At 36.0% G+C, this 24,338-nt stretch overlaps 1 protein-coding gene across 6 annotated transcripts in view; it reads left to right on the top strand.

The window, feature by feature from the left end:
* CEP192 (centrosomal protein 192) overlaps nucleotides 1–24,338 on the top strand; it is a 142,940-nt gene that overhangs the window by 42,278 nt on the left and 76,324 nt on the right. For all 6 annotated transcript variants that reach the window (XR_013443414.1, XR_013443412.1, XR_013443413.1 and 3 more), the window contains 6 exons: nucleotides 11,734–12,094; nucleotides 12,509–12,652; nucleotides 18,481–18,545; nucleotides 18,979–19,188; nucleotides 21,532–21,658; nucleotides 22,964–23,082. Coding sequence is in view for 3 of the 6 variants with exons in the window: in XM_036082440.2 (XP_035938333.2) it covers nucleotides 11,734–12,094; nucleotides 12,509–12,652; nucleotides 18,481–18,545; nucleotides 18,979–19,188; nucleotides 21,532–21,658; nucleotides 22,964–23,082 (1,026 nt within the window). In the remaining 3 variants the exon portion in view is untranslated. The remainder of the gene's footprint in view (nucleotides 1–11,733; nucleotides 12,095–12,508; nucleotides 12,653–18,480; nucleotides 18,546–18,978; nucleotides 19,189–21,531; nucleotides 21,659–22,963; nucleotides 23,083–24,338) is intronic.

Here is a 24,338-nt window from a genome sequence, read left to right on the forward strand (position 1 = left end):
TGTTGGTATATATGGAGACAGTTACTTATCCTCATAGTAATCCTTTTTGATTAAGGCAGTAAATGATGATGGAATTGTCATTTGAAGGCAGTGAAGCTCAGAAAACCTAATTTCTCTCAGTGTGTTCTCAGGACTGTGTCTTAGGTTTCCTCTTTATTTCCTTTACCACTACCCAAGTTGAAGATGCTTACTATCTCATGTCTGATTTATTGTGCCATTCCATTATATTTGTCAACAACAGGTTAATTTTGTTAAAATGGCTTTTAATGTATATAATACATAAAATATTTTCTGTGCCTCAGTGTTTCAAATTAATAATCCTTAAAATGGTTTATAATCTGGCCCCATATTAATCTGTTTTTCTCTTGTATGTTTCTTCTACAAATCCCTGTTCCTATTTTGTTTTCTTCCTTTCTTCCCTAATCCAGATTTTGATCATCTTTGCAATCTTTCATGAAGTCCTTGGTTACTTTTCAGTAACTCTAGACTACATTTATTTTTCTGAATTCTTAGTACAGTGGTTGTATTCTACAGTATAGTACTTTTCTTATATATAGGAATATTTTACTTATCCAAAAGTTGCTTAGTCAGCAGCTTCAAGAATTTCTTACTCATCCAAAGAACCAGTTATGTACAAACAGTACAGAACCCCTTGCCTCAGGTAACCAGAACAAGTGTTCAGAGTTGATGGGTTTTTCCTTCTAAGACAGTACTATGGACGCTTGGTCATATGTATAGTCATCTGAGTTATAATTACGTATAGTCATGGAGTTATAATATATCTAGTTAATAGTCCAGCCCTCAGCTGATTACAGATAGCCAATGAGAAAAGGGAGACAGCATCTATTAATCTTGATTTTGTCAAAATGTGGTATTTGATAAATTTTATAAATCTGTCTATTCATGGCCATTTAATTTTAGGCTAAGGACTTTGTTATAATAATTATTTTTCTAATTAGTAATTATTTGTCATTAAAAAACAATAGTTTTAATATTGTTGAATACTCACAAATTGCTTGGCATCTTGGTCAGGCCATTTTAAAAAGAATCATTGGTAACATCTTGATGATAGGTATGGTGCTTGGTAGTGTAGGTTATACAAAGATAATCTTCCTTCGTGAAACATGGTAGGAAAATAAAAGAAATACTTGGTTAACTATAAAATAAGGCAGAATCCTGGTTGTTGAATCTCATCATACTTATTGAAGGAAGTCTCCCAAGTTCTGACTGAGTTACGTTCTAAAAGTTTTTTGGAGTTTTGAAGTCTTTCTAAGTAAAACCATAGTGTCTGATGATTCATTTCCAGTCCATCTTCTAAAACAGGATTTAAGCATAAGAGGGCCAGGTTCTAGAGGAGCATTCAGGCCCTATGAATGCAAAGTCCTGAAGCCTTCAGCTGTGGTTGAAGGAGGGCATCGAGTGTGGAGGGATGGTGAGAGTGGCCTCTGGCTGCTGAGGTTCCAGTGTGGAATGAGCACTTGCATTAAAGCTTTGTTGCTTAGATGGGGGGAGATTCCTACCTGTGGGTCAACCATAAACTATGTTACATTATTACATGAGATGTCTTATTTTTCCCATATCATAAGGTCATATGGTTTGTGTTACCATGAGGCGACAATTTTCTGTCCTTTTTTGGCAAGATTAGCAGCCCATTTTCCTTAATGACATCTAAGGAACTCAGCATAGAAGCTACTACTTTTGAGTTCCCAAAATTTAACTACTAATAGCCTACTATTAACTAGAAGCCTTACTGATAACATAAGGAGTGATAAACAAATATTTTGTATGTTATATATGTCATATACTATATTTTTACAGTAAAGTAAGCTAGAGAAAAAATTATGAAAGAAATCATAAGAGAAATACATTAGTATTATTAGAAATACTATAGCCTGTATTGCTTGCATTGCTTATTACAGCCATAATTTCTTTCCCTTTTTCTCTCTCTTCTGTGTTTTGCAGAAAGTGGTGTTGGTCCCCAATGTGTTGATGATATTCCACAGGTTCCTTAGACTCTGTTCATTTTTCTGAAGCTTTGTAATTTCAATTGTCCTATCTTCAGATTTGCTGTATCTTTATCCTGCTTGTGCACATCTGTTTTCAAACCCCTCTAGTGAATTTTTCACTTCAGTTATTGTACCTTTCAGTTCCAGAATTTCTGTTTGGCTCTTTTTAAAACTTATCTCTTTACTGTTATGCATATTGTGCATTGATCATTTTCTTGCTTGTCCACATCTTCCTTTAGCTTTTTGAGCATCTTTAAGACAGTTGTTTTCAAAGTCTGTGTCTAGTAAGTCTGATTATTCCTCATGTATGTTCTCTGTTGATTTATTTTTTTCCTTTGAATGGATCACGCTTTCTTGTTTCTTTGTATGCCTTGTGATTTTTTTGTTGCAAACTGGACATTTGAATCTTATGTGATAACTCTGGAAATCACATTCTCCCTTTTCTCTAGGGTTTGCTCTTTGTTTTATTTTTATAGAGTATGTCTGTACAGGGATGAGCATATTGTGAAAGTTAAGGTTTTACAGGTCCTTTCTGAGCCTGTGTTTTTTCCTGGGCATGTATAGCAGCTCTCTTAATTTTCTCTGTACATGGTTGTTTTTGAATATTGAAAGAAATAGGTATGACTCCTTTCAGTATGGTGGAGATCATTTTAGCTGGTGGGGGTTGAATTACTGGTGACCAGCCTCTGTGCCTGCAGCTCTGCAGTTAGAAGACAGGAACCTGGTAATTGGAGACAAAATCCTTATTGCTTCTCTGGCTCCAGCAAAGCATACTAAAAATAGGGGTTGCCCTCCCCAGAGCTGACCACTTAACTGACTGAGCCACCCAGGCACCCCATATGATCACTTTTATTTTTCTGTACTAGATGTATCAGTTCTGGAAAAGATAAGCCAAAGTCTCCAATTTTAATTGAATTTTTACCAAATTATTTTTGCACCTCCGATTTTTTCTTTATGTCTGCTATGTGTGCTGCATATAAGGTTATGGATTTATAACCTCACTAATTATTAGTAATACTGCCCCTTTTTTTTATCCTATTCAAATAGTGCTTGTAACCTTAAATTCTCTTTTGTCTGTTAGTATTGATACCCTTGCTTTTTCTGTATTTTGTGTATACTTGTTATCCCATTTACGTTTTTCTTTATCATTTGTTTACAGGGTTTCTAATAAATAGCATGTAGCTAGGTTTTACTTTTTTTAAGATTTTATTTATTTGAGATCGTGTGCATGTGTGTGCAAGCGGTGGCAAGGGGCTGGGGGTGTGTGGGAGGAGCAGAGGGGGAGGGAGAGGGACAAACGGACTGTACGCTAAGTGCGGAGCCTGATGTGGGGCTCAGTCTCATGACCCTGAGATCTTGGCCTGTGCTGAAATCGAGTTGGATACTCAGACTGAGCCACCCAGGTACTCCTAGGTTTTACTTTTTGATGTAATTTGGTAGTCTGTTTTTTGATTAACTAATCCTTTAATAATTAGTGTAATGATTAATATTCTTGATTTTATTTTTATATTTCCTTCATTTAATATTTACTTTACATGGTTTTTATCATTTTCAAAATTTTTATTGTACTCTTTATCCCTGCTCTCCCCTTCCTTCCCTCCCATTTTTCCTCCTTAAGCATTTGGAATTTCTTTGATTTTTTCATTAATATAAGATACACATTTTTCATATTTTAACACTTCTGAAATCAATATGTATCTTATAGTTACTTATATATCATAGTTTAGTGTTCTCTGTCTTAGTGGTACATACAATAATGGCAAATCTTAAAATCAATGGTTAGAGTCTATGAGGGATACTGTTTTTTCATTATTTGGAGGGCATTTTTTTCTCTTCCTTAATTCATTCTCAGCCATATTTTTCAGCCATTATTTGAGATGACATCAGCATGTTCCCACCGGGGCATTTTGTTTGCCTCTTTGTTTCTTTTAGATGCCAGTAAGATGGGACTTTCAAATAATTTCCTTATCTCCTTTTGAAACCCCACCTCCTAAGGCAACTTTGGGTTTATTTTTTCCTTTCTCCTCACATTTCCTAACTCAAGTTTTCCTGGGAGAGTTACATTCTCAAAATATAAACAAAAACCTATTCTGTGTTTAGATTTAAAAACTGTCAAAGCAGCTGCATTTGTCTTTGTATTATTTATTATTAGATCATAGCAAGAGAGCTGCTCTGCTCTGTTCCCTTGGAGGGAACCCCAACTTAGAAGCAGGTCATCTACCAAACCTGGTTTAGTACCAGGTTTCCCACCAACAGTGCATGTTTGTAGGTTTGACAGGATGGTTGCTGAGGCCCCATGTCGCTGCCTTATCATTCAGCCTGGGTGGGATTCTGACATGGGGGGCTTTCAGTCATAATTCCACAGATGCTAGCTTTGCCCCATTGCATCCTCAGCCAAGCACATAAAGGGTTCAGATGCATTTCATCAGATAATGCAGTGTTTCTGGAGACTTATCACCTGGCCGCATTCTTTATTCAAGACACTAGTTTCCAGCATTCTGACGTTTCTTTTTTTTCTTTATTTTTAAATTGAAGTATAGTAGACATACAAGATTATATTGATTTCCGGTGTACAGCATAGTGGTTTGACAATTATATATGTCATGATGTGCTTACCTTGATAAGTGTAGTTACCATCTGTCACCATACAAAGTTATTACGATATTATTGACTGTATTCCCTGTATAGTACTTCTTATCCCTGTGACTTATTTTATAACTGGAAGTCTGTACCTCTTAAGCCCCTTCGCCTGTTTTACCCATCATCCCTTTATCCTCTTCCCCTCTGACAACTACCAGTTTGTTCTCTGTATTTATGAATCTGTTTCTGTTTTGCTCATTTGTTTTGTTTTTTAGATTCCACAAAGAAGTGAAATCATACTTGTTTTTTTCTGACTTATTTTACTTAGTGCAGTGCCCTCTAGGTCCATCCATATTGCCGCAAATGGCAGAATCTTTTCTACAGCTGAGTAATATTCTGTGTGTGTGTGTGTAAGTGTGTACACCACATCTTCATTATCCATTCATCTATCGATGGACACTTGAGTTGCTTCCATATCTTGGCTATTGTAAATAATGCTGCAGTAAACCTGGAGGGTGCATATATCTTTTTGAATTAGTATTTTAATTTTTTTTTTAATAAATACCCAGCAGTAGGATGACTGAACCATACTGGTTTTCTGTTTTTGATTTTTTTTTAAAGATTTTATTTATTTATCTGACAGAGAGAGAGAGAGAGCACATAGGCAGGCAGAGCTGTAGGCAGAGGGAGAAGCAGGCTCCCCACTGAGTGGAGAGCCTGACGTGGGGCTCGATCCCAGGACCCTGGGATCATGACCTGAGCCGAAGGCAGACGCTTAACTGACTGAGCCACCCGGGCCCCCTGTTTTTGATTTTTTGAGGAACTTTCATACTATTTTCCATAGGGGCTGCACCAATTTACATTCCCATCCAACAGTGCACAAACATTCCCTTTCTTCTACATCCTCACCAACACTTGTTTCTTGTGTTTTTTATTTTAGCCATTCTGACAGGTATGAGGTGATGTCTCATTGTGGTTTTGATTTGTATTTCCCTGATGATGATTGATGTTGAGCATCTTTTCATGTGTCTGTTGGCCGTCTGTAGATCTTCTTTGGAGAAATGTCTGTTCATGTCTTCTTCCCATTTTTTAATTGGATTGTTTGAGATTTTTTTTACTGTTGAGTTTTATGAGTTCTTTATATATTTTGGATATTAACCCCTTATTGGATATATGTCTTATTTATACCTTCACTTATTCAGTAGATTCCTTTTTCATTTTGTTGATGGTTTCCTTCACTGTGCAAAAGCCATTTAGGGTCATGTAGTCCCCGTTGTTTACCTTTGCTTTTGTTTCCTTTGCCTGAGGAGACTAAGGCTGAAGTCTAAGAGATTATGGCTTATGTTTTCTTCTAGGAGTCTTATGGTTTCAGGACTTATATTTAGGACTTTAATTCATTTTGAGTTTATTTTTGTATATGGTGAAAGAAAGTGGTCCAGTTTCATTCTTTTGCATGTAGCTGTCTAGTTTTTCTAACACTGTTTATTGAAGAGATTGTTTTTCCTTATTGTATATTCTTGCCTCTTTTGTCATAGATTAATTGACCATATAAGTGTGGGTTATTTCTGGACTTTCTATTCTGTTCCATTGATCTCTGTGTCTGTTTTTGTGCCAGTACCATCACTGTTTGTTTTTTTTTTATGATTTTATTTTTAAGTATTCTCGACACCTAATGTGGGGCTTGAACTCACAACCCCGAGATCAAGAGTTGCATGCTTCATCTATTGAGACAGCCAGGCACCCCATAACTGTTTTGATTACTATTGCTTTGTAGTATAGTGTGAAATCTGGGATGGTGATACTTCCAGCTTTGTTCTTCTTTCTCAAGATTGCTTTGGCTATTTGGAATCTTTTGTGGTTCCAAACAGATTTTAGGATTATTTGTTGTAGTTCTGTGAAAAATATTATTAATATTTTAATAGGTCTTGCATTAAATCTGTGGATTGCTTTGGGTAGTATGGAAATTTTAACAATATTTTCCCAATCCATGAACATGGTTTTATCTTTCCATTTATTTGGGTCGTCTTCAGTTTCTTTCATTGGTGTCTTACAGTTTTCAAAGTATAGATCTTTTACTTCCATGGTTAAATTTATTCCTAGGTACTTTATTCTTTTTGATGATATTGTAAATAGGATTTAAAAAATTTCTTTTTGCTACTTCATTATTAGTGTATGGAAACACAACAGATTTCTGTATATTTTATATCCTGCAACTTTACTCAGTTTATTAATTTTAATAGTTTTTTGGTGGGATCTTAGGGTTTTTTATCTGTGGTATTATGTCATGTGCAAATAGTGACAGTTTTGCTTCTTTTTTCAATTTGGATGCCTTTTATTTGATTTCTTGTCTGATTGCTGGGCTGGGACTTCCAATACTACGTTGAATAAAACTGGTGAGAGTGGACATCCTTGTCTTTTCCTGATCTTAGAGGAAAAGCTTTCAGCTTTTCACCATTGAATATGATTTGCTTTGGGGTTTGTCATACATGGCCTTTATTATATTGAGGTGTTCCCTCTAAACCCACTTTTGGAGTTTTTATCATGAATGGATATTGAATTATGTCATATTTTTTCTGTATCTATTGAGATGATCATATGATTTTTAGCCTTCACATTTTGGTAATTATGTTGGTTGATGTATGAATATTGAACCATCCTTGCATACTTGGAATAAATACCACCTGATCATAGTAAATGATCCTTTTAATGTGTTGTTGAATTTGCTTTGCTAATATTTTAGGGGATTTTTGTATCTATGTTTATCAGGGATATGGCTCTATAATTTTGGTATCAGGTTAATGTTGGTCTTGTGGAATGAATTTGGAAGCATTACTTCTTCTATTTTTTGAAACAGTTTAGGAAGAGTAGGTGTTAACTCTTGTTTACATGTTTGGTAGAAATCACCAGCGAAGCCATCTGTTCCAGGATTTTTGTTTGTTGGTAGTTTTTTGATTACTGATTAATTTGTTAGTAGTAACCAGTCTGTTTAGATTTTCTATTTCTTCCTGATTCAGTCTTGGAAGATTGTATGTTTTTAGAAATTAATTCATTTCTTCTAGGTTGTCCAGTTTATTGGGCTGTAATTTTTCATAGTATTGTCTTATAATCCTTTGTACTTCTGTGGTGTCGGTTGTAACTTTTCTTCCTTCGTTTCTAATATTATTTATTTGAGTTCTCTATCTTGATAAACCTCTCTAAAGGTTTGTCAGTTTTGTTTATCTTTTCAGAGAACCAACTCTTAGTTTCATTGATCTTATCTGTCGTTTTTTTTTAAATCTCTATTTCACTCTGGTTCTTTTTATCTTTGCTAGTATTCTATATGAAAAATAGTTATCTGTTTTTAAATGGCATAACCTTATTTCCTTGTCTTTTTTTCTGTTGGAATATTCATATTTTAACTATTGTTTTTATAAGCTTTCTTTGTTAAGGAGATATTTTGATTCTTACACATTTTACTTATTTATTTACTTATTTGGCTCAAACAATAAGAAATTTACTTTCTTACACTTCTAGAAAAGTCAGAGATTGAGATTTCAGTGGGGTTGGTTTCTCGTTGTGCTTATCTCTTTGCCTTATAGATGGCCTTTTTCTCCCTGTGTCTTCAGATGGCCTTCCCTCTCCCAGTCCTTATGCATTTTAGGCTTTAATGTTTGTATTTGTTTCCTAGGGCTGCAGGAACAAATTACCAACATTTGGTAGCCTTCAACAATAGAAATTTATTCTCACAGCTCTAGAAGCCAAAAGTTGTAAATTCAAGGTATTGGAAGGGCTAAGGTCCCTCCAAAGGCACCTTTCTTGCCTCTTCCAGCATCTGGTAGCTCTTGGTTTTCCTTAGCTTGTGGCAGTATCATTTGAATATTTGCCTCCATCTTCACATGGTCTTTTTCTCAGTGTCTCTGTGTCGTGCTAAATCTTTTTTCTCTTATAAGGACATTGCTCATTGGGTTAAAGGCCCATTCAAAATGCAGGATGATTTTATTTCATGATCCTTAACTTAATTACACTTGCAAAGACCCTGTTTCCAAATAAGGTCACAATTTACAGGACCTGGGATTACAACTGGGAAATTTTTAACCCACGAGAGTGTTAATACGTAGATGTTATCTACTAAAGAGTATAAAACTATTCATTGGTATTTTCTCCTAGCACTTTTGCATTTAATGTTTAAGCCATCTGGGATTTACTTTGGTCTAAGGTAGGATGTAAGTTTATTTTTTGTATAACATTATTGGCAGATCACTCAGTTAATAAGTGCTGACACTAGGATTTAAACCTATGACTTTTTTTTTTTCAAAGTCAGCATCTTTTCTTTTATGTAGAACTACCTGCTTTTAGTATTTTAACTTTAAAGAACTTTGCCTGTAAGGCTGTTTTTGTCATCATACATCTCATAACAGAAAAAACGACTCTTAAACGCTTTATTGGCACTTGAAATTACGATGGTAGCTGAATGTCTGAAAAGAGTCTTCTAGGCACTTGGGCACTTTTTCAGCAGTTGTTATTCTAGGAAACAATAAGAAATGCCAATTGGGAAAGTATGTTGGAGAGCATGGTTTTGAGGTGCTGGCTTAATTTGCCATGTCTGATGCAGTTGTTATTGGACAGCGCAGGGGCATCTGTAGTATATGCTGTTTTACTCCTGCTAAAAGGTATTTTGGGTTGTTTTTTTTTTTTCCCCAAATTTGTATTTGAGTTCTAGTTAGTTAACATATAGTGCAATAATTGGTTTCAGGAGTAGAATGCAGTGATTCATCACTTACATACAACACCCGGTGCTCATAACAAGTGCCCTCCTTAATGCCCATCACCCATTTAGCCCATCCCCCACCCACCTCCCTCCAGCAACCCTGTTTTTTCTCTGTCGTTAAGAGGCTCTTATGGTTTGCTTCTCTCTCTCTTTCTCTCCCTATTCTCATACATTCATCTGTTTTGTTTCCTAAATTCCACATATGAGTGAAATCATACGGTATTTGTCTTTCTCTGACTTATTTTACTTAGCATAATAACATTCTAGCTTCATCCATGTCATTGCAAATGGCAAGATTTCATTCTTTTTGATGGCTGAGTATTTATTATTCCTGTGTGTGTGTGTGTGTGTGTGTGTATAAATAATATATATATGTACCACATCTTCTTTATCCGTTTATCAGTAGATGGACACTTGAGCTCTTTTCATAGTTTGGCTATTGCTGATAATGCTGCTGTAAACATCAGATGCATGTACCCCTTTGAATCTGTATTTTTGTGTCCTTTGGGTAAATACCTAGTAGTGCAATTGCTGGGTTGCTGGGTAGTTCTATTTTTAACATTTTTTTTCAAAGATTTTATTTATTTTGAGAAAGAGGGTGAGCGGGCGGGGCGGGGTGGGCAGAGGCAGGGGGTAAGAGAGAATCTCAAGCAGACTTCATGCTGAGCATGGAGCCTGATGAGGGGCTTAATCCCACAACCATGAGATTGTGACCTGAGCCAAAATCAAGAGTCGGGCTTAACTGACTGAGCCACTCAAGCACCCCTCAATTTTAACTTTTTGAGGAACCTCCATACTGTTTTCCAGAGTGGCTGCACCAGTTTGCATTCCCATCAACAGTGTAAGAGGGTTCCCCTTTCTCCGCATCCTTGCCAACATCTCTTGTCTCCTAATGTTGTTAATTTTAGCCGTTCTGACAGGTGTTAGGTGGTATCTCATCTTGGTTTTGATTTGTATTTCCCTGATGATGAGTAATGTTGAGTATCTTTTCATGTGTCTGTTAGCCATCTGGATGCCTTCTTTGGAAAAAAGTCTAGTCATGTCTTCTGCCCATTATTTGGTTTTTGGGTGTTGAGTTTGATAAGTTCTTTATAGATTTTGGATACTAGCCCTTTATTAGGTATGTCGTTTGCAAATATTTTCTCCCATTCTGTAGGCTGCCTTTTAGTTTTGTTGATTGTTTCCTTTGCTGTGCAGAAGCTTTCTATCTTGCTGAAATCCCAATAGTTCATTTTTGCTTTTGTTTCCCTTGCCTCAAGCGACGTGTCTAGTAAGAAGTTGCTATGGCTGAGGTCAGTGATGTTGCTGCTTATGTTCTCCTCTAGGAGTTTGATGGTTTCCTGTCTCATATTTAGGTCTTTCATCCATTTTGAATTTATTTTTGTGTATGGTCTAAGAAAGTGGTCCAGTTTCATTCTTCTGCATGTTGCTCTCCAGTTTTCCCAACACTATTTGTTGAAGAGACTATCTTTTTTCCATTGGATATTCTTTCCTGCTTTGTTGAAGATTAGTTGACCATAAGTTGTGGGTCCACTTCTGGCTTTTCTGTTCTGTTCCATTGATCTATGCGTCTCTTTTTGTGCTAGGACCATATTGTCTTGATGACTACAGCTTTGTAATATAGCTTGAAGTCTGGAATTGTGATGCCTCCAGCTTTGCTTTTCTTTTTCAGGATTGCTTTGGCTACTTGGGGTCTTTTGTGGTTCCATTTAAATTTTAGGATCGTTTGTTCTAGCTCTGTGAAAAATGCTGGTGATCTTTTGATAAGGATTGCATTAAGTGTATAGATTGCTTTGGGTAGTATAGACATTTTTACAATGTTTGTTCTTCCAGCCCATGAGCATGGAATGCTTTTCCATTTCTTTGTGTCCTCTTCAATTTCTTTCATAAGTGTTCTATAATTTTCAGAGTACAGATCTTTTAGTTTTACCTCTTTGGTTAGGTTTATTCCTAGGTATCTTATGGTTTTTTGGTGTAATAGTACATGGGATCAATTCTAAAAAGTATTATAATATATTTTTTTTCAAGGGATGTTAGTCATATTAATTTTATGAGTTAGGTTACATTAATGGGCTTGCCATCCTTGTAGAGAGTTTTAGTGGTAATTACAAAAGTTAAACTGACATTTCGTACATCCTGTAATAAAATGAACATGTTGGACCCACTTTTGATACCTGAATCTGTTGATAAATGTTTGTAATGACCACATTATGAATTTTGGTTTTGGTATATTGCTTAAAATTGGTTCATATATAGTCTAAAAGAGTAGAGTGAATACTGTATATTCTGATGCTTCATATAATAATCATTTATGTCTACTACATAATTTTTTCCCCATAAAGTTTTGGAGTAAGTTATGAAAAACAAAACTTATGGCTGCTCTGTTATGCATTTTTAAAGGAAAGCACAAGAGAAGAAGTTCCTGTGAAGACTATCCAGGCTACTAATGCGAAACTTAACCCTGTTTGTTTTCATGACACAAATGCCAGTAAAGGTGATTTTGACTTAATGGATCCTTTGAAACTGGAGGCCGGGTCTCCTCATCAAAATAAGCATTTGGCATCTAATTCAGAAAGAGTTTTGCCCGTGGATAGATGTTTAGACACTGAAACGCCTGAAGTGTCCATTCAAAAATATGTGGACATAGCATCTTTGAAGCCTGTTAGTGACAGTGAAATTAATTCCACTGACAGTCTTCGGTCACCAACTAGTGAAAGGCGAACATGTGCTTATTATAAGTCCATTAAAAAGAGTAAAGAGGGTAAGTAGGTTTTTTTTTAAAAAAATAAAAGTAAAGAAATGTATAAAATGTTTATACATTTTGAATAGAATATATTTTCAAGTGGAACTTGCTTTATCTTTTGTAATAAAATATTGTGTTTTATGGATTAGAAATTGTATCTTTATTCACAGATCTAGTGGAAATATACTACTCTAAGTCCTAGTTTTCTTTTCCTTTGCCCCTGGTTCTCCATTACAGATTTTTACTGGGTTAAGGCTGGCTTATCCACCATTAGAGAACTTTCCTTTTGTGGGAATGGATTTTCTTTTTTCTAACTAGTTTTGGGCAGATTTCAGTGCTGTTGATATCTAAGATAAGTCAACTAAGTAAAATTATTAAGAATATTATATCATTTTGTTTCATATGTCATTGGATATTTTTGGAATTTTTTAGAAACAGATCTACCACAAAGTGTTGTCTATCAAAATGAAGAGGGCAGATGGGTCACTGACCTTGCGTATTATACATCTTTTAATAAAGAACAAAATTTAAATATGTCTCTAACTGACGAGATGAATGAAGACTTCAGATCTGGTTGTAAGTGTATTGATAACCACTTTATTGTACCATTTTCATTGTTTTTGATGGTGTTCTGAGATTACTCTGTATATATTGGTTAGCCACATCAAATCACTTTTGGAGTATACATTTGAACCTTGAACAATGTGGGGGTTAAGGTGTACCAACTCCTTGCATATTTCAAAATCTGCGTATAACTTTTGACTCCCCAAAATCTTAACTACTTACAGCCTACTTTTTACCAGAAGCCTTAAGCGATAACATAGTCAATTAACACCTATTTTGTATGTTACATGTATTATATACAGTATTCTTATAGTAGGGTGAGCTAGAGAGAAGAAAAAGTCAAGAAAATCATAAGGGAGAGAATACATTCATAGCACTATACTGTATTTATAAAAAAAAAAAAATCTGTGTTAAGTGGACCTGTGTAGTTCAAACCCATGTTGTTCACGGGTTAGCTGTAATATTTAGCTTATCAGTAGTGTTTATAGGAACAAAGGCTTGAGTTAGTGCTAATCATTGCAGAATGAGCTGAGCCTTTTCCTTAAGGACAGTGAGTCAGACTATCATTCTTCTACATCAGTTTAGAACCTTCATATTGCAGAGTTAACAGGGACCTCAGGCTGTACATTCTCACTTTTAAAATTCTGTCCTGAACAAAAGAAATATTATGATAAATGAGCAATTACAAAATCCAGTCGTTTTGGAGTAAAACCTAAGAAATATGGAAACGATGGGAGAAAAGTGACAGAAAAGATAAATCTCAAAAGATGAGAGCATTAGGAATATCAGCTAGGTTTGATTAGCAGAATCTCTGACAGTGAAAGGAAAAACCAGTTTCAGTCTGCCAAACAAATTGCATTTTGAGCCTTAGTCTATGGAGATGATGTGCCGCGGAGGCCTCCAGCGCTGGGCACCTCTAAACCTGCAATGAGGAAAGGCATTCAATGGCCTGTCAAGCCTAGTCTTATTTTTAATAGACTCAGAACATGCCACAGCAAGAAGTTACTCTAACTACTGTTTGTACTAAGCTCCTCCTAAACATCTAATGATGTGGAAGGTAGAGACAAATAAGGTATTTTTCCAGCCTCTAAGAAATTGTCCATCAGCTAAGGGGGATAAGACAAGAGTAAAACAACCATCAGCATTATAAGAAACACAAACCAAATGGTTTTGGAGTTTAGAGGAAAAATAACTTTTGCATGAGTGGGTGACAAGGATTTCACATAGGAGGTAGCTTTTGAGGTAAGAGTTTGAACAGGTAAATGTTTGAGGGCATGAGAAATTCCAAATGGATAGGAAACCCAATGAAAGAGAATGAAATGAGGAAGTCTGGGTGTGTTTTGAGAATGGTAAATAGTCCAATGTAGCTAGCATTTATGACAAGATATGGGAAGAGGAGAGTAATAAAAGGTGAAGAGGTGAAGCCGGAGAGGTAGAGTAGGGCCAAGGAGTGGGTTGAGCTTTGACTACCATGTCAGAGTTGAGGCTTGTGTGGTAAGCAATAGGGAGCCACTAAAGACTTCATTGTCCCACTTCCTTTGTGAGTTGTCTTCTGGCACCAATGGTCAGTTGATTGGGAGATTCCTTAGGATGTTGTAGAAATCTAGGTGTCACGGTGAGAATGAAAAGCAAGTAGATAATGAAAGACCTGGAAATAAAATGGTTAGGATTTGGTGACTGGATTTCAGTAGATAGAGAGGCAAGAAAAGATCGAGGTTTGTGGTCTGAGTTACTTGAGAAAATGGCAGTACCGTGAACTGAGATGGGAAAATTAGAAGAAATTGTAGAATTTTGAATGACTGTGGTTTGAGGTGGGAAATGTGAGCCAGAAACTGGAAATTAAATTAAGTTCAAGCTTGCTCAATAATATCTTGATTTAGAAAGAACACGAGGGTACAGGCTGGACAGTGGATATCGACTGTGTCACTTAAAAGTGGTCATGGAATTCTTATGTGTAACTGGTGGGAGTGTAAAGTGATAGAACCATTTCGGAAACTTGTCTAGCAGGAGCTTTTGGAGGTAAACTTTATGAACTTCATACTTTAGGGCCCCCAGTAATTCTGCACCAGAGTATATATCCAGTGTATAGATGTACTCTTCACCAAAAGACTAAAATATTTATAGCAGCACTATATGATCAACTCTGAATTAGAAACTCCCCAATTCTCATTAATGATAGAATGGATTGTGTTTATTCACACATTGGAATGCTATATAGCAATGGGAATGAATGATGTGTAGCTACTTGTAGCAGTGGGGATGAATTTCACAAGTATATTGAATGAAATAAGGCAGACTAAAGAGTACATGCTATATAAATCTATTTGTATATATTTCAAAATGTACCCTGCTCTGTGGAGTAAGAAGTAAGGATACTGGTTATCCTCCGATGAGCATGTAGTAATGGGAAGGAAGCTTGATTGGCCTTTTGGGGGTGCTAGCAAAGTTCTCTTTCTTGATCTAGGGTGTTGATCTGGCCACACAAATGTGTTCACTGAGTTGTACACATAAATACTCTTCATATGTATATTATGCTTTGGTCAACAGTTTTTAAAAATTAGTGATCAGACTGAGAAAAAATACTTGCAATTCATGTTACAGGTTAAGGGCCCATTTTCCTAATGTGTAAATAGTTCTGATAAATAAGAAAAAGACCAGCTTCCCAGCATAGAATTAGGCAAAAGATATAAACTGGCAATTTAGAGAAAAGGAAATGAAAATGGTTGTTAAATGTTCAAAAAAAGTTCATGGAACTTATTCATGGAAAGAAACCACTCCATGATACTATTTTTCCATTATTTCACTAGCAGTGATCCAATAGTTTGGTAATAAAACTATGTTGGCAAGAGTGTGAAGAAAATAGGTATTGTAGTATTTATGGCACAGGGTCTAGGTAGAGCAGTATTACAGCATCTAGCAAAATTACAGATGTACACACCCTGTAACCAAGGGGTTCTGCTGGGAATTTATTCTTCAGATAGGCTTGCAGAAATGGTATGTGATACATATTGTTTATAATAACAAAAGGTTGGAAGCAATATGGATATACAAAACAGGGGACTAATTAAATAAGGTACGTCCATACAAGGAAAATACACCGTGGTCATTAAAAAAGGGGAAAGTTGGAACATTCACTAATACGGGATAATCACGAAAATAAATTGTTTACATTCCAAGACCTAGAAAAGCATATGAAATATTCTGACGTTTATGTAAAAAGGTGGAAGGGGGGAGGACACACATATTTATAAATACATATGGTATAGAGATTTTTTTTTTTTAAAGATTTTATTTATTTATTTGACACAGAGAGACACAGCGAGAGAGGGAATACAAGCAGTGGGAGTGGGAGAGGGAAAAGCAGGCCTCCCGCCGAGCAGGGAGCCCGATGCGGGGCTCGATCCCAGGACCTGGAATCATGACCCGAACCGAAGGCAGTCGCTCAACGACTGAGCCACCCAGGCGCCCCAAGATTTTTTTTTTTTTTTTTAAAGAGAAAGAAATGGATTACAGGAATCCCTAGCTACTGAACTAAAAAATCAAATAGATTCAAATCGGGATTTCAGGGGTACTTTATATATTGGTTGCTTTTGAAGATGTGGGATGTAGGGTCAGGAATGATGGGGAGACTTTTCAGTGCCATATTCCCTTTTATGTCTTTGGTTAACTTCTCAAAACTCTTTGTTGAATCATAATATACGTATGTGTACCTTTGCATTTTGAACTACGTAGGTGTGTTACTATTTAAGGAAAAATAAAATAGATAAAAGAAGTTTAATGAAACCATCCTTGTGGTTAGGGAATGAACAAAGGCCAGGTTGGAAAGAATGGTGAAGAAATGGGGAAAATGATTATGGAATACTGTGGGGAAAAGTGTGGTGGAAGGAAAGAAAATGAGAGATAGGACACCCTCTGCCCCATTTCTGCCTTGCCCCTCTCTGACAGCTCCATGCATCTGAGTCACTATATCACTTCTGCTTATGGCCTAGGTTTTAAACATGGCTGGGGGGCTGGGGTATATGGCCTGCTTCAAAATTTAACGACTAAAACATTCAGGAGATATTTGAAAGGACTATTTTAGATTTGGCAAAGAATTGGGTGTAGATTCTTTAAAAAAATGAATTTCTATTTTCTCAATTGCTGACTGATTTCTGGTGAGCATACAAGGTAGCAATATTACTGTAGATTTTTCTTTAATTGAAGAATCTGTTAAAGTTCAGAGAAAGAAGTACTTCGGAGTGTAATAAAAAGCAGTTGGAACTGTTTAGTTAATGGTTTGAAAACATTTGATTTTTTAAAAAAGATTTTATTTATTTATTTGAGAGACAGAGGGAGAGTATAGAGGGTGAATGAGAAGCAGACTCCCTGCTGAGCAGGGAGCCCGATGTGGGTCTTGATCCCAGGACCCTGAGATGACGCGAGCTAATGGCAGCCGCTTAACTGACTGAGCCCCAGAAAAACATTTGATATTTAATGCAGTGAAGTAAATTAAGTTTTTCTGGGCTATCTTCTTAGTGATTTCCTACCTCCCCTCCCTTGGCTGTTAGATTTGGTTGGTTGATACTTTCACATTTTAGAGCAATGACTTTTAACATACTTTGAGTCATGGACACCAGAGAATCCTCATAGAAAAATTTTTATGTGAAAGATTGTGTTTTTCATGTGATTTTGAGAGTTTCATTGTTCTCCTGATGCCTTTTCATAGAGCTCTAGGTTAAGAATGTGTTTATATAAGAAATGATGGGTTCACAAGGTAAAGAACCCCCACTATCCTAACAGGTAAGGATCTGAGCTATCTCTGCTGTTCTGTTTTTCCGGATTGGAAATATTCTATTTCTATTCTCATTGTGTTTCTCAAGATATTAATGTTGAACTATAAGGGTTTCCAAAAGGGCAATTTGGATCTGATTAGCTCCTGATGGACTAATGAGCGTGGGGGGACACCTCTCTTGTTTGGGCCATGGTAGGCTGTCTCTTCCGGGTTGCATGCAACTTCCCATTTCAGCCAGTCTCCTAAAGTACCAGGCAGAGGCCCAGAGTAGGTAGCAGGCAGGCAGAGAGCCTGCAGACTTTCCGATTAGTCAGTATGTTTAAAATTCTTTTCGATTCTAATGCCTTGAGCAGGATCATGTGCTTTCTAGTTTGCCACTATCCCATCACTCCCTGTTGTGTCACACCTGGTCCTTTCTGCTCATCCACCTCTGGTCTCTGAGGCATTTTAGTTTGTGGCTTTGGCTTAAGAGATTGAAGGTATCCAGGCCCATTCATTTCCCTAAGGCGAACTGAGTTGCTCGGTAGGAACTTCGAGGGCAGGTGTTGGATAACCATTTGTTTTAGTTTGTCCAGGCTCTGGGGTTTGCTGGGATGTGGGACTTTCCTTTCTAAAACTGAGACAGTCTTGGGCAAACAGGTGGTTGGGCACCCCAGCAGACCTCTTCACAAGTTTACAGTGACTTACTGTTGTGATGGTTCCAGATAAAATTTCACAGGTATTCACGGGTGAGTGCTTTAAATCAGTTGTGCCAAAATCTTCAAAAGCTAAAATTAATGTGAATCTTTTACAAATAAAAAGCTTACATTGTAAAGGCCCTTTAGTAAGTTAGGACAAATTAGTAACTGATGAAATCAGTAACAGTAGAGTGTTCATTACCAAAAGTTTGAGAACCAGAGACTTACATACTTAAAACTGACACATCAGTTGTATGATGAAAGCTTTCATATACTTTTTTCAGTTATTTTCTTTAGTGTTTAATTTTCCTAACTAGCTAAGTTTTAAATATCTGCTAGTTTTTAATTAGGCATTAGTATAATTTAATTATATAAACTAATTCTTTTTTAAGCTGAAGCACTGGATTTGATTAATCAAGATGAAGAAGAATTTAATAAAGAGCATCAATTTATGCAGGTTTGTATTTTATTGGCATTACCCAAAGTTTAAAATTTTAACCTGTATTCTTTCTGGATAGATAGATAGTTTGTATAGAATTATATCTTGTTTTCTCATGTTTACACAATTGCTTTTGCATTCTTACTCTCAGTTATTAATTAAAAAGTAACTGGCACACTAAAATAATGTTCAGTTCACTTAGAATCACCTTAATAGGCTTTAAAGATCTTTCCATAGTTTTTAACCATGTTTTAAAATGAAGTAATGCTATTTAAACAGATTAAATATGTTCATTACCTTATTATTAGCTGCTTAAGCTTGAATTTGTCCTATTTTTTTTTTAATTAAAATGTTTAAATTTTCTTAGTTCAATTTTCTTATTTTTGCATATTAGAAGAACAGAAAGAAGCCTTGCTGGGGAAATAAAATGAAACAATAACTTTCTCTCTAGGAAGAAAATATAGATGCCCAGAACACTTCAGCTGCTCTAGGGGATACGTCTTGGGGAACTTCAATTAATTATAGTTTGTTGAGGAAATCACTTAGCACATCAGATTTGGACAAAGATGATGCCAGTTATTTACGCCTATCTTTAGGAGAGTTCTTTGCTCAAAGATCTGAAGCGCTTGGTTGCCTTGGTGGCGGTTACAATGTGAAAAGAGTAAGTATAATATGTGCTAGAAGTGGTTGAATTCACCAGCCCTTATATTTTGAATGTTATGATGGTATTAGCTACAGTGTAGTATCTTTACAGCAGGGACAGAATAGGGACATGATAGAATTGTGGTAGACAGCTTAGGTTTTATGGTTGGTCAGACCTTGACTCCAGTCCTAGTTCTATCTTTTAACTAACTCTGTGACATGGAACAATTTATTTAACTCATCTATGCCTTAATTTTCCAATTTTTAAAATGGAGTGCTATTTTATAGGGTTTCGTAAGAATTAAGTGTGATGAGACACATAAAGCATTTAGCAACCAAGACTAACTTGCAACAAGTATTCAATACCTGTTATTGATATTGCTATTTTATATCATTCGTTGATGGGAAGAATTTGAAGATTGACTTTTTTAACCTCTTACCTGAAAACATGTTTTGAAATATAGGAAAGTTTTGGTTTAATAAGTTGCAATACATGTAAAAATTTGAAAATGTAAGCAATAGTAGTAAGTTCTATGAAGAATGGTGAGGAGTTGCTTTAGCTGTGGTGATCAGGGCGACTTCTGAGGAGATGGCATTGAACTGGGACCTAAATGATGAGAAGGAGGAGGCTGCCAAAAGATCTGGAGGCAGAGTGTTCCCAGCAAAAGGGGACCATCTATGTGGAGGCTTGGAGGTAGAAACTAGAGTGGCATATCGAGGAACAGAAACCAGGCCAGGGGAGCTAAATGTAAATGGAGGGAGGGAGAGAGGGTAGGATGGTTCAGTGGTAGAAGAAGACCAGGACCAGATCATGAGGGGTCTTTGTAGGACTTGGGTTCATCTGAAATTAATTGGGAAGAAGTGCTTGGAGGCAGGGAGCAACTTTGTCGTGGTGCCGGCCCCATCTCCATGTGTGACATGATGCTACTGTATATGGAACCTGGGTGGAGAGGATCAGTGAACCAAAAGGAGGAATAGCAGCAGGCAGAGGCTTAGTACATGGGAAGAGATGTGGTGAAGGCTGGAGTCTAGAATGATAGTACAGACACAGAAAAAATCAAGGATTCAAGATTTCTTTTGGAGGTAGAGTCATAAGGCTTGATAAATTCCATATAGGGAGTTGGGTTATTGGAGGGAGTGGTATTAAAACTGGATTTCACTAAATATAATTTGAAATAATAGCCATGGTGTTAGAACTCAAAGTCGATATACAGAACATAAATTTGAAACTAAACTAATTTTGATTCCTTACGTTTCTCTGACTGGTCTACCTGATAACACCTCAGAGCAGTGTTGAAGAGAAGTGATGATGTTGGGGTTCCCTGACACATCCTGTCCCTATACATTCCTGTCTGTGCAGTGAATTAAACAATGAAAATAAGTGCTTTGGAGAGACAGATTTTCCTGCCTGGATTGATTGGGGTTTTGACATTATGAGAGAAGTTGAAGAAGAAATTAATTCCTTACTCAAAAAACAAAGCAGTGGATCATGGAAAAATAGATCTATCAATTAGAATTTCTGTTTTGGTTTTAGTTATGAAATGTTACTTGCATTCAAGTTGCTGGATCAAGGGAAGAAATTCCCAGGTGCAGATCTATCGAAAATTGAGTGCATTTAATAAGTTTACATTTCAGGTCTATCATGTCAGAGTTGTATAGGAAAGACAGGTGGGAATTCCCTGCTCCTTAACACTTTCATCCAAGTGCTAGGAACATACCGAATCTTAATACAGATTTTTTTTTTTTTTTTTAAGATTTTATTTATTTGACAGAGACACAGCGAGAGAGGGAACACAAGCAGGGGGAGTGGGAGAGGGAGAAGCAGGCTTCCCGCTGAGCAGAGAGCCCGATGTGGGGCTCTATCCCAGGACCCTGCGACCATGACCTGAGCCGAAGGCAGACGCCTAACGACTGAGCCACCCAGGCGCCCCTTAATACAGATTTTTGAGGATGTATTATATAAAATAAATATCCTTATACTTGTAAGTTTTAAGAAGGCAGGACATTTTGGACATTTTATCTTTTTTCTCATTGATATGTCACACTGATGATTAACAGTGCTGACACAGTAGCTGCTCAGTAATAATTACTGAATGAATGAAATGTCTTTTCTGGGTGGTTTGAATTTGGATTTCTTAGTAAAAGCAGCTTATTTGACAGTATTAGTTTTGATGATTGAATATAGCAGTAAGGAAATAAAAGTAGACTTTTAAAGTTCATCTCTAGTTATTTGAGTTTAAATGAAAAGAACAATTATTTTGTTGAAGTAATTCAGCTAGGTTACCCATAGTAAGATAAAATAGTCTAGAATTTCTCAGAACAGTTAAAAATTAAGGAAATAATTCACATGTTTATTTTGTAGCCATCATTTGGTTATTTTATTAGATCACCAGAGAAGAGAGAACCTGTTGCTCTCATAAGAAAATCTGATGTATCAAGAAGTAATTTGGAAAAAGAAATGGCTCATCTTAACCATGATATATTTTCAGGTAATGGATTAAATGAAGGAGTGTTTAGTAACCTTTTTTTTACCTATAAGTTAGTGGTTATATGATCATGTTCTTATAAGAGTGAAAATGTATATATTGTTTTGAACTTTTTTCAATATTACAGATATTCTTCTTCTATAACCCACATTGCCTTTTTAGTTGAAAGTGGAAACAAGATGCCAAAATCCATCTAAATCCTTTTGTAAAAAACCAAAGTAAATATATTTTGTTCAAATGGGCTAGTTAGTTTTGACCTGTTAAACTACTGAGTTAGTGAACTGTAGTTACTATTATTATATTTAGGTAGACTTTCGGTTTAAAAGGTATTTTGAGATTTCAACTGTGATAGTCTAAGTATGATAAATATCCATGATAAATTTTTTTTTTTAAGATTTATTTATTTATCTTAGAGAGGGGGGTGGTGAGGGGTAGAAGGAGAAAGAGAATCTCCAGCAGACTCCCTGCTTAGCATGGAGCCCAATGTGGGGCTCGATCTTAGAACCCTGAGATCATGACCTGAGCCAAAATCAAGAGTTGGATGCTTAACCAACTGAACCACCAGGCGCCCCTCTATGATAAATATTTAAAATCAGACTTTCTTGATAATAACATACAATTATTGAACAGCTACTTTTTGTTAGTACAGTGCCTGGTGCTACATATATAAAATTGTACAAAATATGCTCCAGTCCTTAAAGAGCCTATATCTAGTAGAGGAGTTGGGATAAAGGAGCTATATATAAAATTAGTTGATTTTCTATTATTGTAAAGAGGGACTCATTTTTATTTTTATTTTTAGAGAGCGTGCATGCGTGAGCAGCAGGGGAGGGGCAGAGAGAGAGGGAGAGAGAATCTCAAGCAGGGTCCACACTCAGTGAGGAGCCTGACACAGGGCTTGATCTCAACAACCCTGAGATAACGACCTGAGCTGAAACCAAGAGTCGGACACTCAACCAACTGAGCCACCCAGGTGCCCCAAGAAGTACTAATTTTTGAATTCAGCTTATTGTATATTTGTGAAATGTTTAAAGCTGAAAATATTAAATGAGTTTGTCAGTATTTGAAACGGAGAGATTAAAATCCACAATCTTCTTCAAAGTTTAAACTTGGCAAAATCAAATTAACAGTGCCCTGATCCTTTGCCCTAGTGACCGTACATTTAAATAGTTTTTGTGAAGATGACTTTTAATTGAGGTACAAAGACTCTATCTTGGCAATTAATCATGTTGAGTGGTCCTTATCCTACAGATTGTTTCTGTGAGACAGTATATAGATGTAAGTTGAATTATTGTATATTTTCTACAGGAGACTTAAAAGCACAGCTAAATGAAGGATCAGTTACACTTCAGGCTGAAGAACTGGAGAGTATTTCACAAGTGGATGAAAGTGATGTGACATTAACTGCCAATAACTGCAAAACAGAGGTATCTTGAGCTTTCCATAGAGAAAAACTAAAACTGCATTGTTATTGTTCTTGTATAAGATCAACATAAAGTCACATGTGAAAAATGTATGCAGTATAACATTGGTTGGTTTTTCTTGGATTCAGTTTTATTATAAATGTCCTTCAAATTTTCAGAAACATTTTAATCAACATATAATAAATATACATGCTAAGTACATACATACTAAACATAATAAGCATACATAAATTTATTTATAAAACAAACTTGCAGTCAGTGAGTTACCACAACTTACCTGTGTACACCCCCAGATCAAGAAAGAGAACACCACTAGCAGCTCAGAAACCATTTTTTTTTTTTTGCCCATTCTGAGCACTACTCCTCCTATCCACTATTAATTTTGCCCGTTTTTGAACTTTATTTACAAGAAATCATGTACCATGTATTCTTTCTCTTTGATTTTTTCCCTTGTGTTTACTAGGTGCAACTATGTTCAGTACAAAAGAAGCTTATTTTCATTACTATATATAGTATTCTATTATATGAATGCCCTGCATTTGCTATGCCTATTAGACATGTCCATTGGACATTTGGGGTCTATCTTATGTTAATATGACACTGTGGCTTTATAAGTCTTGTTACCTTATTTTTCATGTTAAGTATCTTGACTATTCTTGGCCCTTTGCATTTCCGCATATGTTTTAAAATCAGATTGCCACCTTCAGCAAACTAACCAGTAGCACTGTTGGGCTTTTAACTGGTGTTCCATTTAATCTCTAGAACAGTCAAATTGACACCTTTATAATTCTGAATCTTATAATTCATGAAAATTACATATCCTTCCACCTAAGTTTTAATTTTTCTCTGTATTTTATGATTTTTGTGTGTGCAGAGATTACATACATCTTTTGTAAATTGCTTTCTAACTTGTTGAAACAGTGTTTTAATACTACCTTTCTTAGCTTCACTCTTCCTTTTTTTGGCTAAACGGAAATACATGTTTTTTTAAATACTCAACTTATATATAGCAACCATGCTAAATTTACTATTAACTCTAATAATTATCTGTAGATTCTTTGGATTTTTCTATATATGCAGTTTTATCTTCTGAGAATAACAATAGTTTTGTTCCTTTCTGATTTTGATACCTTCAATTTCTTTGACTGGCCTACCTTATTACACCTCAGAGCAGTGTTGAAGAGAAGGAATGATGTTGGGTTTCCCTGACAGGGTGGGAAAGCTCTTCAGTATTTTATTTTTAAATTGGATGTGTGCTA

This window comes from Halichoerus grypus, chromosome 13 (genome assembly GCF_964656455.1).
Source record: "Halichoerus grypus chromosome 13, mHalGry1.hap1.1, whole genome shotgun sequence".
Classification (NCBI taxonomy): domain Eukaryota; kingdom Metazoa; phylum Chordata; class Mammalia; order Carnivora; family Phocidae; genus Halichoerus; species Halichoerus grypus.